The sequence below is a fragment of the Manduca sexta genome, unplaced genomic scaffold (assembly GCF_014839805.1).
Source record: "Manduca sexta isolate Smith_Timp_Sample1 unplaced genomic scaffold, JHU_Msex_v1.0 HiC_scaffold_2136, whole genome shotgun sequence".
Classification (NCBI taxonomy): domain Eukaryota; kingdom Metazoa; phylum Arthropoda; class Insecta; order Lepidoptera; family Sphingidae; genus Manduca; species Manduca sexta.
In genome coordinates, this window is record NW_023593070.1 from 780 (window position 1) to 20,267 (window position 19,488).

The 19,488-nt window shown below is 36.0% G+C and overlaps 2 protein-coding genes across 2 annotated transcripts; one reads left to right on the plus strand and one right to left on the minus strand.

The window, feature by feature from the left end:
• Positions 1-242: 242 nt before the first annotated feature.
• Positions 243-7,384, plus strand: LOC119191934 (mitochondrial uncoupling protein 4-like; the record flags this gene model as incomplete). Its single annotated transcript, XM_037445788.1, has 4 exons — positions 243-471; positions 3,502-3,678; positions 4,390-4,612; positions 5,750-7,384. Coding segments are annotated over 4 exons (804 nt in total), but the record flags the coding sequence as incomplete, so codon positions are not given.
• Positions 7,385-8,756: 1,372 nt separating this feature from the next.
• Positions 8,757-18,973, minus strand: LOC115440757 (growth factor receptor-bound protein 2; the record flags this gene model as incomplete). The annotated part of the gene is given in 3 exon segments (XM_037445787.1): positions 8,757-10,679; positions 11,443-11,553; positions 18,808-18,973. Coding segments are annotated over 3 exon segments (343 nt in total), but the record flags the coding sequence as incomplete, so codon positions are not given.
• Between the last annotated feature and the right edge of the window lie 515 nt (positions 18,974-19,488).

The window sequence follows — 19,488 nt, forward strand, 5'->3', positions numbered from 1 at the left end:
TAAATATTTCGTAATATTTTAAATGGACAAGACAAAGTTCTCATGTCTTTGCGAATTTATTAATACCAGTTAAGTATTGGCAAACAACGTTTGTAGATATAAGTATTAATTTTCTGTTGTCCATTTACTAAACTTAACAGTACCTTTTTGCTTTGCTATTGTCGACACAAAGTAAACCATGAAAACCGAGTACCTATTTAAAAATAACTAATCCAGCTCCGCTTTGCTATTTAATAAATTAATTCCTATTGCGTGTAATTACGAATCATTTTCAGTTGGAAAACCATGGCATGATAAAGACAGCAGTGGGCATCGCGCGACAGGAGGGCGTGTTGAAGTTATGGAGCGGCCTGATGCCGATGTTCCAACGGCACGCGATCTACTCCGGCTGCCGGCTTATATTCTACGAGCATTTTAGGAACATGTTCAAGGATGAACATGGGAAGGTGTCGCTCGGAATCGCTTCTTTGGGTGAGATACGTTTTTTATTTTGTTAATAAATAGAATTACTATTCGAAATTTAAATTGATTGATCTGAAGTTAGTCACGCATGGTATTGATATGTTTGGACTGAGAATTAAGACTAATGCCCGCCATACACCACGATTTATCGTAGCTATTCAAGTTTGCAGTTATATCGGGCGCGGGGTCCTATATTCTTCAAACGTAACCGAAATTAGCGTTGATCGTACAGATAAATCGTTACCGTGCGTGGCAGCTATAAAGCTATTCGTGATGCTATGTTATTCTTCTGAAATATTATGTGTTTTTAAAAATGTGAAGACAAAAAAAAGGCAGAGGGTGAAGAAACTAGTATTCTGGAATGTGACTAATTTCAGACCAGCTAACCAAAGTATGTCACTCCTCGCATCTGTAATTAATTTATCAATTAAGATTTCAAAATACCGCACGGAAAGGTTGGCTAACGTAATTCGATGCGGCGGGTGATTGATTTTTAGATTATCGGCTGAGCGGCTAGGGCTCGGGATTAATATATTTACCCTAGTTGCTCCGTGACTGTGGTGACCTAAATGAGGTTTAACGATTCTTTACATTATTCATGGTACCTACTACCTTTAGCAGCGGGAATATTTTAAATTGGTTGATAAATTGTCACCGACTTTTCCAAATACGGGATTTCAAATGAATAAACAGATAATAATAGCGATTGCTTTAAATGTGGGCGTAGGAATAGTTTGTATAAAATCTTAACTATTTTTGGTATAACAATATTCCATTAGTAAATCAGAACACTATTATATAAGTCATTATTTAATAATCGTAAAAAATATTTATTTAATTTACGATTCTAACAACTTTCTCGCCAATCAAATTGTATTAGTAGTTACAAAACGAAACCAAAATAAAGCAGCTTTCTATGGCCTCTTCATGGTAATAGGGAATGGAAATCGATGAAAGATTCTATTGACAGAAACGATCAATCAATACAATCTTTCATTACCAGTTTAACCAGTGGTAAAAAAATTATGTAGACAAGAGTTTCAAAAGCAATAAAAAAATTGCACCACGTACTGTTACAATTTTTTTTATTGAAACTGGAAGAAAATAATTATTAAGTTATAGTAGATTTGTTTTACAAATCTAGATTATAATACCATGTTTGACGTAGACCAGGGGAGGCCTTAGGGAAGGCGGACCGGGCAACCACCCGGGCATCGCACGGAACCTTGAGGACCTTCTTTATCGATTTTACCGACGAAACTGTTAAAACCGGGGATTATTTTTTTTGCGCCGCCCGAGCACCTGAGTAAATCCGTATAGATACTCTGTGGCCCGAGACCTCACGTCGTTTTTTTCTCTCTTTCGCCTAGGACTTCTCGTCTTTTAAGGCCGCCACTGACGTAAACTATACAGATTTTGCACATTGTTGCTTGATGGTAGAAATAGTTAAAGCGAAAATACACATACAAGTAGAGCCGAATACAAGAAACCTATCACTTAGGCATAATTTAGACAATTTACAAAAGTATCATGTATTCCGTAGCCACAATGAACCGTCTAACAAAATGACACACCAGGGATTTCTATAACGCGGTAACCGAAGTAGATTTATCGTTAAATGTAGGGCAGAAATCATTTGCCTAATTGAATTTGGCAAGACGGGAGTGGCTGTTTCAAGGATTCGCTGTTCTACTTAACGCTTCACATTGGATACAATCCAGTTACAATTTGTGTTGCCTATTAGTTAGAAATTGATGGAAACTGTGATTTAGAATAAAAGGTTATTTTTTATCTATATATATAAAAATGAATTGCTGTTCGTTAGTCTCGCTAAAACTCGAGAACGGCTGAACGGATTTATCTTATCTTGGTATTGAATTATTCGTGGAGGTCTAGGAAGGTTTAAAAGGTGAGAAAAATTCGAATAATTGCCGGGAAAATCCTCAAAACAGCATTTTTCTATTTCCCATACAAACGTTTTCTAAATAAAATGGAGAGTCAATTTGTAATTTATTACCGCTGCATAAAGTTCAAATTCGCGTGCGCGTTGGAGGATCTAATATCGCGTTCTGAAACCCAACAAAAGTGAGTGAATCGCGAATGCGACAAAATTGCATAGTCTCAAAATACATAGTACATAAATAGTGGTCGGCTTCGAGAAACTCAATTTTAGCTAACTTCAGTTGTTAATATAATATATAACTCAAAGGTGACTGACAGTGATATATCAAGGAACAGCCCAAACCATTGGACGGATCGGGCTAAGACTTTACATGCATAAAGCTACTGTGACGTAGGCATCCCCTAAGAAAAGATTTTGATAAATTCTACCCTTAAGGATAAAATAGGGATGAAAGTTTGTATAAATGTTCTTAGATTTTCGACTGATTGAACTGAAATTATAGATTGGGGATAAAATTAGTTTGAACCTATAAGTACCGGGAAAATATGTAGCAAGACTTTTATCAAACAGTGGAATTTTATCCTGAAAACACCTTCACGCGGGCGAAGCCGCGAGCAAAAGCTAGTTAGAAATAAAAATAATTAACTGTTCTTGTTTGGTTCAGTCCGATACTCAATTTGTCTGTCCACATCAGTCAACAACAGTTACAAAAATTGTAGGAGATTGGAATAGACAAGATTCTACAAAGCAAAACTGCCTAAAAGCTACACAAACTCGTGCTTTTAACAACGAATGTATAGAAAGGTTTATAGACACGAGAATTTTCACATTTTGTACTAGCATAATCTTCACCCATAATCAATTATTTATTACATAATTACATTACCCATGGATTTCGCAAATTTCTTCCGCAAATGTTAAACTTTGATATAAAATTATTTTTCGGATTTATCGCGTTTATATTTTAATTTTCTCCCGGCGTTTCGTAGGCTGCAGCCTTCAAGCCACAAGGGATTCGTCAGGGGAAAAATATAATATAAAATATTGCGATTAAATAATTTTATATCAATGTCAAATACCCCATCATCATCATCATCATGTCCTCAACGTATCATAATGGTTGTGAAGTTCGGCAGGCGGACTGGCGGCGGGCTCATTGGCGCAGTTTATCGCGTCTCCCACTGACCTCGTGAAGGTTCAGATGCAGGCTGAAGGAAGGAACATTCTGCAGGGCAAGGCGCCCAGGTTCGCCAACTGCAGACAGGCGTACGCCATGCTGTATGCTGAGAGTGGGATTTTAGGGTTTTGGAGGGGTGAGTACGGAGTTATGTAAATATGTTTCAATGCTGTATTGAATGTAAAAATTCAACATTGAAACTACCCCGAGTCGGGCAATGGGATTCGGTGTTTCTGTTCAAAATCGGACCAGAGACAGGAATTTACGCCCGATATGGCGTCAAGCTCGCGCCTTATCACAACATAGGACGGACTACATCATAGCAAAAAAAAAGAATGCACTTGTTGAAGCTTTGCCTCCCCGTTCGGACACTAAAAGTGTTAGAATATGTGAATGTAGTTTTGTAAATATTAAGCAAATTATTGTAACCCCTTTTGTATGGAGTAGTACGAGGGTGCCTTCGAAAGTAATGATTGTATATGACATCCACTTTTGATTCAAGGCTAGGAGCTCGCAGCGCCCCATAAAGGGTATTCCTTCTACCAAAGATTAGACTTATTCTATTTATCAATAATTATTATGAGATAGGTTATGGATTATAGAAACAGTAATATATGATGATAGAGACTTTCCCGCCCTCACACCCATCACTACAACTCTAGTAAGCCAGGATCAGAAGTGGCACGCGTTTGCATATATGATTATATGAATTTATAAAAAAAAGCGATATTGAAGCTCATTCCAAGTTTTCCTGGAGAGCGTTCTAATTGCTCTATCTCAGAAATATCTGCCCATTTAAACATAGTTTAATATGTACAAAATTAATATTGAATAAAAACGCTTACAGGCGCCGTACCAAATGTCCAACGAGCAGCTCTCGTCAACATGGGAGACTTAGCAGCATACGACTACACCAAGCAGTACTTGATGAAAGAGTTCGGCATGGCGGACAACGCCTTGGTCCACGCAGCCGCCGCGTTCACTGCGGGATTCGTGGCTGCTGTTTTAGGAACTCCTGCTGACGTGATGAAGACCAGGCTCATGAACCAGCCTGTTGGACCTGATGGGAGGTGAGTTGGTCGTGTCTAACTACAGTTTCAGAATGTTGTAGGGAGTTGCTGATCTTTATGACGGCTTTATTAAGGTTAATTTAACGTGAAAAAGATATTCAAAATAAAACTAATATTTATTTTAACTGTAATTACTAATTAGAAATGCTAAAACCGTTGATTACGCAATGAAACACATTACTGCAGTTACACGATTCTAAAAATACCAATCTATATAACTGACCTAATAAAAACGCAATAAAAATCTAAAAAGAGAGTCAGAGAAACGCGCCGGTCCAGTTTGTGCAAGCGCTTGTAACTCGTAAGCGAGTCTGAGGTCGAGGGCAACTGAACCAGGTCAAAGTCGCTTACAGATCCTCCCGTCATCCGTCCCTTACGATTACTGCGGGCTGGAGAGAGACAACACAATTACCCCACACCCAATGTATACGTAATGTTTTCTCTTGAAAGTAAAAGTTTGTCTACGTTATTGATGCGTAGGTTGTACGAATTTTGTTTACGCATGTTTAGGTTTAGTGTTTACTGTTTATACTTTATGATCCTCGAAAGATCATTATATTGAAATTAATCGATTTTAGTAGGAGCGGCAGTTTTAATAATAAAAAAAAAATAACGGCTAAATACCAGTTGAAGACCTCCAGGCATTCTAATTTAAATATGAGTATGATTAAAACAATGAACAAAGGTTAAATTAACATTTAAAATGAGTTAATTATTTATCGCAATGCAATCGGATCGGATGTTTTAATCATATAATCGCATGTTTCGCGAACAGCAAAAACGGCAATTCAATTTGTACTTAAGAATATTTTACAGAAAGGTTATATTCCAGTACAAAGAGAAAAAATCGTAAAATGCAGTCACGGCTAAGATAATGACTCAATTAAGCCCGACGTTTATAACACTAAGCATGTACCTATAAATAGTACAGTATATATTGTCTGTCTGCGTTTACGATCAATAATGACTTGCGTTACCTACAATTATAGATTGATATATCTATCCCAATAATGGCACATCTACACAATCGTCCAACATCCCGACTGTTCGCCCAACCGTCGCGGAAACTGAACATTATAAACATTCCCCAATAATATATCACTGATTAATCTTTCTAAACATATTTTTTATTTCCAGGGGTACATTGTATCGCGGCATGATAGATTGCCTCCAACAATCCGTGAAAAACGAAGGGGTGTTGTCATTGTACAAAGGATTTTTGCCGTTGTGGATGCGCCTCGGGCCGTGGGCTCTGATCAACTGGATAGCGTTTGAAAACATAATGTTGGCGATCGGAGGGAAGACTTTTTAGCACTACGTAGACCATTACACTGCCGTCCGGAATTAAATGCTGTCTGAGCATAGATTAAAAATGGCTTCTGTGATGCACATTATCTGTCATGCAGCAATTTGTTTTTAGCAAGTATTTTATAGCCCATGCTTGTGAGGTGCGCGTTCAACGCGTGCTTCCATCTGTCAACACGTTCGTTTGTCGCCTTTCACAATATTGTGTACAGGACCATGGTCAATTGTTTATTTGCGCTAAAATAATTTATTTATGTTGACATAAAATAGTGGGAATTAATTTATGGGAATTCGTTGAACGAATTGATGATCATCAAGTTATTTATATTTTTAAGATTTAATTTTCGGATATAATCTGTACATAGCGAATATGAGATCTATTGGCTAAAATAGCTAAGATTATTCATGGGCGTAGCTAGAATAATAAAGGGTGGCTTGTGTCTGACACAAATAAAGCGACTTCTATGTCATTATGCAGATTTGATAAATCTCAGGTCCTCAATATCCTGAGGGTGCGTATCCCTCAATTCTAGGATAACCATGGTTCTAGCTTCAAAGCTTGGTCCTTTGGTTGGTTACATACTTATGTATATAAACGAAACTATTTTTATTTTAATGTTTGACTCACAAGTGTGTAAAGAAAAAAAAAATCGATCGATGACTAAACGACCAAAATTAAGGTATCTAATATTTTTATTTATTTCTATTTATTATTAAGGTCATCGTGCAATGAATAATGATTAACCAACCGTAATCAAGAATTTTATTTTTCTAAGTAGCGAAATATTAAAATAAGGCTTTATGGCAACTAATAAGAGGTAAGCGCACATATATAAAAATACAATTATGTATAATGATGTTGCTTCTAACTATGGTTTCTTCTGGGTTCCTAGGTAATGGAAATCGTCAAGTCTTGAAGGCTTATTTTCTTATGACCGATTTCTATAATATAAACGTTCTTCATGACTACTGTCGGATCCATGGACCAATCAGGAGAAAAATTGGTAGATACCATTACAAATGAGTTATTTTTATGGGTTACTAGTTGACCCTACAGACGTTGTCCTGTCTTAACTATGTATGCACGCGCGCATTCTGTCGATCGCTGACAGTTATTTCAAACCATTGACAATTATGTAAAATTAATATAGTCGTTAAGTTTTCTTAATTTTTTAATTTTCCGTGCAATTTTTTGTTTTTTTTCTTTCATAAGAATCTTCTCCTGACAACAAACACAACAAAAAAATATAGTGAAATCGGTCCAGCCGTTCACGCATGATTGCGTGACCAAGGGTTATAGGGATTCATTTTTATATATATAGATTTAGGACTTTTTGTTGTAACTTTGAGTTTGTTTAATATTTAGTCTTTACTTTTGTGCCATATGCTTGAACTATTCAACTACCGTGTTATGAATTAGACTTATAAAATAATGACAGAAAAAAAAATAAAGTTATTCTTACCGTGTTTGGACTTAGAATTAACTAGACACAGAAATTCCGTCAAGTGATAACAAAAGTAATATTATATTTATTCGTATGTCCCAAGTTGTTAATACCTAATTCAAAGTAAGTAAATGGTAGTTGTAACTTACGCTCCTGTGCTGTTATACTGGTGCTAATTATATTTCGTTTATTTATTTTTTAGTGGTTTTGTATACTTAAATTCAGATTATGAAGGTAGACAGCGGATTTACACTCGGTGCATTATATTTTGTTATATCTACAAGCAGATGTGTGAATGTGTATACTTGTATGTATAAAGCAGTATGCTTACTTTAAGTTGCGCTTTTAAGACATACTGACAGAGTAAAATGTTATTTGCAAAACAATTAATGTGACGCGTCAATTTTTTGGGCTACAAACACAAAAAGCAAAACTGTTTACAGTAGATGAATCCTATATTTAGTAATTGATTGCATGCGGTTACACTTACACTAATTCTCGTTTTATTGTTTACAAATGTACAAAAATAATTTTGCACAAAGCTTAAGACACAACAAAACGGTTAAAACTACTGCTTTAAGATATAGGGCATAAAATTTTATAAATTAGTTTATTTAAAACCAGCGCACTTATGGTAAAAAATTTTATTCAGATTCCTTCATAATCAAATTTCATTTCACCTATAACATGTTTTATTTGTCGTTTTTAACTTATAGGATTTAATTGAAGAAATAAAGGATAAAATTTCGCTCACCAAAATAAATATACGACTTTTCTAACGCCGTATTTTATACCCGCGCTCTCCACGCGTTACACTGCCATTTCAATAAACAATCCCGATCGTTTTTACAATCTATCTCAAAAACAGACCAATCAGAACAAAGTATTTATGATATAAGTATTTATGTACACAGATTCCGACTGTATCGGTTTTTTGCCTTTTCAACTGCATATAATCTCTTATATAGTTTAAAAGCTTCTTGTGCATAGGCTCTAACATCAGTGTTGTATTTAAATAATACATTTGGAATATAAGGGATTATTTGTAACACCAATAAAATTGTTAGTTAATATTTAAAATACTGTGGATGTTTATAATGAAACTCAAATTGGTTCATTGTGAGAGATATCTAGTAAAAATGAAGGCGATGTTAATTGTGCTTTACACGTAGTGTATGTGAAATTGTTATGATGAACATTGTGATGTTATATTTAATAAATTATTATAACTGTTATCAATTGTGTATTAATTAATGACAAGAGATACAATTTCAATAAACTGTTTAAAATTGTGTATTGATCGCAAAAACAACATTTCCACAACCCATCATTCAATACTAGTTATGTGAGAGTTTAATGAACTCATTTTTAAAGCATCAAATAAAACAACGCAATACAATATTAAATTTATTAGTAAAAAATATTATACATCTTCCACAATATTGGGGAATTGATAACTTATTTAAATATTTGTTATAAGATTATAGTACTTCAAATTTTATAAAACTCGACATGCACTTGTCACTACAGCGTGAAGCACAAATCAATGGACACAGTTATCGGTATTACGTTTCCTCGCTGGTCGAACATGTGACGAGACACAGGAGGCTCGGTAAAGCCCCGCTGAGGCCGGTTGAGGCCAGTTGAGGCCAGCGAAGCCCCGCCGAGGCCAAACACGCAACGGGTACACAGTACACACATTTAAATGCTTTCGATACGTCGATACATGCAGGGTACAAAGGAATTTATAATCGCTTACATCTAACGATGTCTAAGGATACTTTTCAGGTTCGTCAATCACTATTCAAATTCTATAAGTATTCATACATAAATATAAGAATTTCGGGTACAATACAATATAACAAAAATAAATATCTACATTCGGTCAACGTTAAACGCTAACTAAGTACAATGACACTGCCGAGTGGCGAAGTGGTGGCGATGTGGTGGTGATGTGGTGGCGATGTGGTGGCGAGGTGGTGGCCAGTGCCACGATGTCAGACCGCTCCGGATCACAACGTCTCACCGACTGTAGTTGCGTACTCCAACGCTACCGGCTAACTACGCACTCTTTACCTTACTATAGAATTGAATTAATTTATAACTAATATTGGTGATAGTTTCAATTTTAATATAATTTTTATTCCACATTACCATTCGACAACATACCGAGTTTATAATCCGCGTCAAATAAACATTAGAAGCGATACAAGCTTGGTGTTACGCTATATTATTATAATTATTATCATTATACCAGACAGTAGACATCGTCCGTACGAAATACCGTCACATATCAATAAAATGCCAAACAATCGTACAATTCAACGCGTTAGGGGGACATATTGTGCGCAACGCAAACGGAACACGAATTACACTAACGAAGAGCTAAGCATTTGTCGGGGGATACTACATTTTATATATCTATGCGACTAAAATATCAGATTATACATAATAATTGTATATATCAATCATAAAAAAGTAAGATAAAATATTTTAAAAAAAACTCACTTAAAAACTTACATCTAAACTAATAAACGATAGATATTTAGAATGAGCAGTACAGACTAAGAGAAGGATAAATAATGGTCATAGTTGTAAAGATCACGTAAACACATGAGAGAGAGTCGCGACAGCCAGCCGGCCTCGGCGACCGCTGGCGCCCGCGCACGTTCCCTTCCAACATTATTTCACTAAAACATATACTTCAAAAAACTACAAATAACATTCTGGCACATTGTAAAATGATTAAATATCACTCGCGTATCATGTATAAAAAATGTCACAATTATAAAAAAAAAAAACAAAAAAAAATCAAAATACCATAAATTCGTTACAAAAAACATGCGGACACGACACGAAATAAGATTTAATAATTTTTTTTATCAATTTTTCATAAAACATTCACATTTTTGTACTACCAATTAATTCTTACATTGCGAATAAAAACAAGGCATTTTAAAATCACGACCAAAATGACCGACGACGTTTACGACCATTATTGTTCTATAAAAGGGTTGCGTTACCGATTCGCTCGTAATCAAACAGCTGTAAGACACAAAGCACCATAATATAATCGTTAATACATTACGCGTAAACAAACTGCACGCATGCGGCGACCGTCTCGCTGCTCAAAACAAACCACGCCTCGACTGGCGACCACACTGCGAATGTGTAATGTGTGTGTCAACTGTTGTTGTGTTGATATGGTGGCGCTACCCGCGGTGAGTAGGGGCAAGGCTCGGCCGCGCACACTATGACGAGTGGTACGCCGTCACGTACGACGCTGGGAACATGCCCCGGCGGTGCGCTATCTCCCCCTGGAACACACGTACGGTCAGCAACGTGAAACAGAGAAACGTCGTCGCAGTTGTACGGTCAGCCAAAAAAGTAGTTAAGGTAATTAAAAATTTCAAAAAGCTTCCACGCATTTACTACAATCATAATATTCTTTTTTTTATCTTAAATAAAGTTTACCATTAAAAGTTTATTATAGTGAAGAAAAAACGATTGTTACTACAGACTCGTAAGTTAATTTAAAATTTGTTCAGCTTTTTTTGTGGCTGACTGTACATACTCGCTTTACAATATATTGTGCACTTACATGACGCGAAACGACACCGTTCAATAATTCATGTGAACCATTTTCTACTATCCGATTAAGATTTATAGATACTTGTTTACTTTGCAATAACTACAGCGTTTGATATTTATTATTTTGTAACCTACATGGTTCAATTGTATTTACATTTACAAATTACGAGTCCCAGTTGAATAACATTTTTGCCTACCCTATCGGGCACAAATTTCCGTTGCGGGCTGATATAAACAGAAAAACTTAGCATCACTTTGTCCGACTCGGGATTTGAACCCAAGACATCAGAGCGGTGTAGTACTTCGTACGCAAAACGACTACGCCGCCGAGGTAGTCACATACATCATGGGGCGGAACGCGATTGGAGATAAATTGGTATCATAGCACCTCTGCCTACTCCTACTGGGAAAAGGTATGAAGTTTGTTTTATATAATTCGGGTACATGGCCAAAAGAAATACTAGTATATAGAGATCTTAATGTATATACCTGCCACCAGTTCTGGTCGGAGCGGTCAGTGACGGTGATGACGTCACCGCGCCTGAACTCCAGCTCGCCCGCCTCCTGCGGAGTGAAGTCGTACAGCGCCTGCACCAGCATCTGAAGAAGATAATGATAACTGACATCAGTTTCTCGTTATAAACATGCATAACACTGCCAGCGGCAAACGCACAGTCGTACTGACAAAAAATCAGAATATATCTTTAACCTCCTTATAATTGCCAGCAAAGATCTTGAGCACACTAGCGCGTGGTGTTTATTTGGTATGTAAATGTACCTGCTTCTCGGAACCCATGGAAAGGTGCTGAAGTTGTTTGCAGAATATTTATACCAATGCGAGAGTTTATCAAGATGTTTTTTAGACTTATAGAAATTTCTGATCATTTTTTTTATGAAATTTGGATATAGATAGGTCACTTCCTGGATTAGAACTACTTGAAATTAAACTATTTTTCGGATTTTATCGCGGTTTTAATTATTTTAGTTTTCCCCCGACGCTTCGAAGACTTTGCAGTCTTCGTGGTCACGGGGGGACGACGGGGACGACGACGACGACGGGGACGACGACGACGATGACTAGACGACCCGAAAAATTGTTTATTTCAATGTCTAACATTCGCGTAAACATAAGAAATCATTAGTACTACTTACTACTGCTTTTTATTCCGAAAACGGAAGCCGTGGGACTACTATCAAAGAAAACTTGTTTAACGCAAACCGTATCGCAAACAAAAATATATTTGAGCATTTTCTCGCTAAACTCCACAAGGCAAATGTGCGGTCAATTATAATTACATAGACATATTTCATGATTCATACGTTTAAAGTAGTATAACTATTAATTAATTCGTGCATCACATAACACTGCTAAGTAGATCTAGATGCAGTCTTTTTCCCCCTATTGAGGTTGTAATGCGTACTGTCTAAATTATAAAGAATACTATACTCGCAAAATAGGTAATAAACATCGATATATTTATTATGTACTATGTACTAGATTTGACGTTCCGAACATTCACTGTGTTCAACATAATTGAACTGCAATCCATTCAAACTGACTTTAGTATGATCAATATTGACAGCTTGTGGTTGTGTATGGAGTGAAGCTCATGATATAAGAACTTGAGTCTAAGTGTAAACCTGGATTTGAATAAAAAATATTCGTCAAATAAGTAAATTTATTTGTTGTTCAAGTGAATAAATAGGTAATAGTGACGTTTGGTTGCAATTTTAGTTCAGATTTTGAATAAATATTTTATATCGACATTCGTGTCTATAGAATATACATACGTCATTGGTAATAAATATTTTTTAAATTCCCATACGAGTTACATTGCAAAGTTCCGCGTGGAATCTAAATTGTAGAGAATACAGGCCGAGAATAAAAGTATGTTATGTCCTAATTCCCGCGTCGATACGCATTCCTCGCCATTGCTCAATACGCAGAGCGTACGACACGATTTATTTAAACCAATATTATATAGAAGCAAAATTTGTAACTTTGGATGTAAGAAATAATCTCTAACAATTACTGAACCGATTCTGATGATTCTTTTAATTTTAGGAAGTTGTTTATCCCGGTATAGAAGCCTATGGGGCATCTATCTTGACGTTTTATATTTTTATTTATGTGCCGCGGTGTAGTGACACGCATTGCTTTGTAATATCTGAATGGTTTTACTATTTTCCCAAATGCCTACAAAAACCAAAAGCCGGCAAAACCGCCGATTTGACAACTACTTATTACAATACTCCGATAATAGATAAACGAAGTAACATGTGTGTTTGGTTCATATTAATATTTCTAAGCACATCCTATGTACAGTCATATATTCTTGGAAACTACTTTACTAGCACAAATAAAACCAGGAAATCCCTTGCAAACATGAACAACAATAATTAATTATCGTATCGTATTTCGATAACCACGACTAGAGCCAACAGTAATAATACAGCTTATATTTATAAAATACTAGTTGACCCGACAGACGTTGTCCCGTCTTAACTATGAATTTTCAGCGCGCATTCTGTCCATCGCTGACAGTTATTTCAAACAATTGACAGTTATACAAAATTAATATTTTCGTTAAGTTTTCCTTTTCTCTTTCATTAGAACCTTCTCCTGACAATAATAAACACAACAAAAAAATGTGAAATCGGTCCAGCAGTTCACGCGTGATGGCGTGACCAAGGGAAATAGGGATTCATTTTTATATATATAGATATAGTTTTCTGAAAAAATATCTACTTTACCATGCATAATATATTTGGATGAAGTTTTGTATTAATATTATGCAAACTACTTTTATTAAGGAAAATGAATGGTCCAATTGAGATTTTTATTTCAGGAAAGACTTGTGGAGAGCAAAAGCATGTATACTTAATTCGAATACAACTTGTAGACAATGTAAACAATCTGGAGTACTATTTTAAAACATTTCGGTTTTAAAATAGATGATATGAATGCGGTTTACAATGAAAATATCCAAAGGAATAAATGATTAAATATTTGCTTACGACTTCGCTCGCGTGAAAGTTTTTCTGGGACAAATATTTTCCTGAGATAAATCTATAGCCGTCAAGAATGATGTAGCTTCTTATAAGTGAAAGAATTTAAAAGTCCCGTAAGTAGTTCCAGAGATTAGCCCCTACACATTTACAAACGTTTACTCTTTATAATATTAGTATAGATTTGATTGTTAAAACCATCGATATATATTATATATGTACTTCGTACTAGATTTGACGTTCCGAACATTCACTGTGTTCGACTGAATTGAACTGCAATCCATTCAAACTGACTTTAGTATGGTCAATATTCACAGCTTGTGGTTGTGTACGGAGTGGCGCTCATGATATAAGTAAGAACTCGAGTCTATGTGTAAACTTGGATTTTAATAAAAAATATTAGTCAAATAAGTAAAATTATTTGTTGTTCAAGCGAATAAATAGGTTATAATATTTTTGTATCCATGCTACAATGTAGCAACTACTGTTTGTCCAAATAAATAAATAAACAGTGACGTTTTGGGTGCCATTTCAGTTCAGATTTTGAACAAATTGTTTATTACGTTCGTGTCTATAGAATATACGTCAACGATTAAAACCGTTTTTGCCGTACATTATGTCATGATAGCTGATTATAAGCTTTGTTTACATTTTTTGTATGTTAAAATACTCGTAAACTATATTGAATAAACGCATTATCCGCATGTCTGAGCCGATGTTTGATCGCGTAATGCCAATGCTCGCTACTGATCGGGTTATTTTTGTTTTATCAGGGTCAGGGAGTCTATGCCGGACTATGAAACTATTTAACGAAATTCAAAATCCATTATGCATATATTTTGTAATGCTTTTACCTGTTGTTTTTACATAACAAGATCGTTTGTTAACAATATTAAATAGTTTATAAACAAGTTTGTTTTCGACTAATCGTTCAAACACTATTTATTATGCATAGTTTATTATTGTCAACGAATTATCAACGAAATTCATAATGTTATGTGTTCATTTTATGATTATTCAAGCATTGAAGACAAAAACGGTTCGTTCATTTAGTGGTGTTTTCGATTGTCAGATAAAAATTATCCCCCAAATAAATTATAACCTGACTGTACATAAAAGTGAGACAAATTGACAACCAGTCGTAATTTATCCGACGAATGAATTTTATCTGATGATGGAAAATAAGTCGTACGTAATGTTCTATTTTTTTTAATACGGGGATATACGTTGACGGATTTCTACCGGACTCACCGGTATAGACCGTCCTACCGACTAAAACCCCGCCATTCGACTGCCTCTCCCTAATATCGAAGGTCGGAGGGGGGGGGGCAAGGCAAGCAACCGTAATCTTCGCAGGAGTCGGCTTTTGGGCAAAGCCTCCCGCCATCCCAGGAATGACTAAAGCGTCCGTGTTACCGTGATTTGTTGCTTTATATTTTTGACATTACCACCGGAGGCTGCTAGCCGCGTATATAAACAATTTGGCGTACCCTGATAAATAATAATAATAATAATAATATCAGCCCTGTACTGTCCTACTGTTGGGCACGGGCCTCTACTACTGAGAGGGATTAGGCCTTAGTCCACCACGCTGGCCTGGTGCTGATTGGTAAACTTCACACACCTTCGAAATTCCTATAGAGAACTTCTCAGGTATGTAGGTTTCCTCACGATGTTTCCTTCACCGTTAACGCAAGCGATAATTCACAAATACACATATAAATTTTAGTTAGAGGTGTGTGCCCTTGGGTTTTCAACCTGCGGACATTCGTCTCGGCAGTCTGCTCCACAACAAAATAGGTTATCATCGCTTCTTAAAAAAAAATTGGTTGATTGTGGTCCTAAATTATAATGAGTTAATAAACAACTGACGCATTGACACTGAAGATATTGACTGACGCATATCAACATAACAAATCGCGACAAAAATTCTTTCGCCATTTATGTTACATTTGAGTTTCCGTTTAATAGGTTAATTAACTAACAATATAAGGAGTTATGACTAATCTTCAATTTGTAAGGTAATGCTACAATATTTTGATTGTCCGACCTTGCTAGAGACCTCGTTCGTCTGGAATTTTATGTGAATTAATAAATTTTTATAACCAAAAATTTATTCACGGGGGCTGTTTGTCGCTTATTAATAGTTTTGTATAAATATTATCTACATGGTTGTTGGACGAATTTTATAAGAAACATATGTTTGAGGGTGCGCAATCATACAATAGTCTTCCAAACAATATAAAAGGAAGTAAATCAATGGAGATATTTAAAACAAGGCTAAGAAAATTTGTTAGTTAAGAAATATTTTAAATGCATGTAAAGATTGATTGACGTAACCATAATTTTTATGTAACTTTAATTTACTTATTGAAATTGGACATCTTGTCAAAAGTAAATAAAATCTCTAAACGCACCATATTTTTCTCAAACGGTCAATTTTATTGATCCTGGGAATCGAACCCCGCTCCTCGCAGATTTGATAGTCAAAGGAAAACAGAGTTTATACTGCGGCACATTTTAGATACGACGCGGTATTAAAACATGTACGAGAAAAAACAACTTTTAATCTCTCCCCACCACGTTGTGAGGTTTTGTCTTTAGTTTTACGATCGTCTGTCTGCCATCGTCCCTCGGAAATACCATCTATACGCAGATAGGAGTAACCCGGGGCGAAATGATTGAAGGAGGGCAACGTACAAAACCACCCCATACGGGATGCCGATGAACTAGTGCGTAATTATAAACAATTAGTAGTGAACTGCACTATCCGCCATTATGGATCCAATCAAAACGCAACAATACAAACTGATTTAGACTTTAATCGCGTGTGATTAGAGTGCAATATGTATTGTACGGATATTTGTTTACTAATATTTTATCGCACTGCGAATTGAAAAGAGGTACTATGCGAACAGCGGCAAAACGCAGGGTACAAGGGCAAATTAAGGAATGTCACTTTAATATCTAGAACGTTAGGAGCCTGGTGACGTTTCTCTTTGTATGCAAAAAATATTTCATAATTAGTCTTACTTATAAACTTGTTTTAGCGTTAAGAGATGATTAAGAATTGCTTAAATAGCTGTCAAAAACATCACCGTTTTCCTAGTTTAAACCTTATTACGAGACAAGATGGTGGGTTTAGACTTACAGCTGATCGAGTAAATTTGTGTTTTGTAGTTTTCCGAATTTTTTATAAGTAAGACTGATAAGTTTACTCTTGTGACTAAAATCGTGATTACCAAGTTTTTAAGACGTACATAAACGTGAAAATTAAACTATTTTTCGGATTCTATCGCGGTTTTTTATATTTTAGTTTTCTCCCGACGTTTCGAAGACTTTGCAGCCTTCATGGTCACGGGGGGGACTGAGGTGTTGTTCATCCGTAAAGTCACAGTTACAATATCTACCTACATTTTACAATTATACAACTTTTTAAAATTTTAGCTGTTGGTGGGCCGATCTACGCAGAATGAGCTCACAGTGTCTTGAAGTCTGGCAAAAAAAGACCGGCTGCCAATCCGAAAAATAGTTTAATTTCAATGTCTAACATTCGCGTAAACATAAGAAATCATTATACATAAACGTTAATTCAAAACGGTTTTCTCTGGTGTAAAATGTTGCATCGAGTAGCCATACATTCTTAAGAGGCTAAGCTCATTTAAGAGTCGATGTAAAATAATTTAATTGTTTTTATATGGAGACGGCAAAGTGACCCTACTAATACTAATAATCTAATCGTAAGTGAAGTTAGGTCTAACAGAATGTTGACTGACGAGAGATGATTACCCCCTCGGCAGTCGACACAATTATGCCGGCCTATTAAAACCGGATATACACAGGCCGATCCTGGAACACACCGGTGAACGCTATTCGGGAGGATATAAAATATATCCTACCACCAGCAAAAGCTATTTTTTATAATGGGAACATATAGAGCGGGACTTTTATCTCGGAAAAACAGACTTAAATTTCACACGGAAGAAGCCGCGAGCAAAAGCTAAAATTTATTAAAATACATCTGCGCGCTAAACGTTGTCCACGAATTATACGAGTATAATATAACTAGATGACCCGCCAGACGTTGTCCCGTCTAAGTTATGAATATTCAATTCGAACTGCGGTATTTCGTTTAGTTTCTATTCAAAACCATTTTGGGAATTGAAGTGATATTTCAAAACTCACATTCATTAAACTCGCGAAGTTAAAATAGTCGTTGAGTTTCCTACTTTTTCATTCGCTACGAACCTTCTATAAAGTATTAGAAAGCCTTATAAAAAAAGAAGAGTCAAATCCGTTTAGTCGTTCTCAATGGCGTGACCAAGGGAAATAGAGATTATCAGTGTTACTTATAAAAATTTCGCAAAGCTATACGTAGTTACGTCTTGACTAGTCTGCTCTTAAATTTTTAATCACGGGCGACGTTTAATTGTGACAGCCATTTCGCCCTCTCAATAAAATAATGACCCATTCCAAAAATTGCCAATTTGTGGGAATCGTCAATTTTTTTCCCATTTTTTTTCATGCTATAGGTTTCATTTATTACCTATCTTTAATAAGCTCAATTTTATAGCAACTTCAAAACAAAAGGTAGCAAACAAAAAAATAGTTTTCCGACGACTGCCACAAATTATCAATTTTTAAATAGGTTGCGATTTAAGCAATGCTTAACCACCTCTTAACGCTATAACAAATTTATAAGTAATCGGTGGCCAAGCAATTGATTAAAACATACGACGAGTTTATAAGACTGTATATTTAATACATATAGACATAATATTATTGCTAAAAAAATTACGAGTGAAGAAAGTATGACAAGAATAAGTTACAAGTTCATGTGCTTACCTCTTCGGGCACCACGTCTCTCAGCTTGACGTCCTGCAGGCGGCTGACGGAGGCGGTGCGATGGTAGTCCACCAGCTCGTTCAGCGAGTTGAACTTCACCACCCACAGGAAGAACTTGCTGGACGCGTCGCGCAACACTTTGAAATGCTGAACGCCGTCTGGACATCTGCGAATTCAACAATACACAGGATATTAGGGAAAACAGTTAAGTTCGTGGTCGATAGGACGCCATGCTCGACTACCATCACATCATGGGACGAAATACACTGGGTGAAAAGTAGGTGAACTGTTTGCGCCTCTACCTATTCCTTTGGGTATAAAAGGCATGTATGTGTACAGTTGAATACTCTTCAATTTCATTATGGCGAAAAACCAAATCATGAAAATATCGCGAGCTTCAGTGGCTCGCCCCTATTACGTGGAATTGAACATAGCTGGTGAAATATGGGTGTGTTACACCTCTGAGTACCCCCAAAAATAGCGTGATCCTATGCAAACTTGTCGCAGATAGGTACATGTTACGACAGACGAAAATCCAAGACAAGCAAATATTCGCTTCAATAAGAGAATCAATGAAATACACGGTGACATGTCACATACATACATACGTACACAAACACAGCTTCGTAATACGAAACGGCCAAATTGTTTGCTTTCTATTAAATGATAGTTCAATCTACG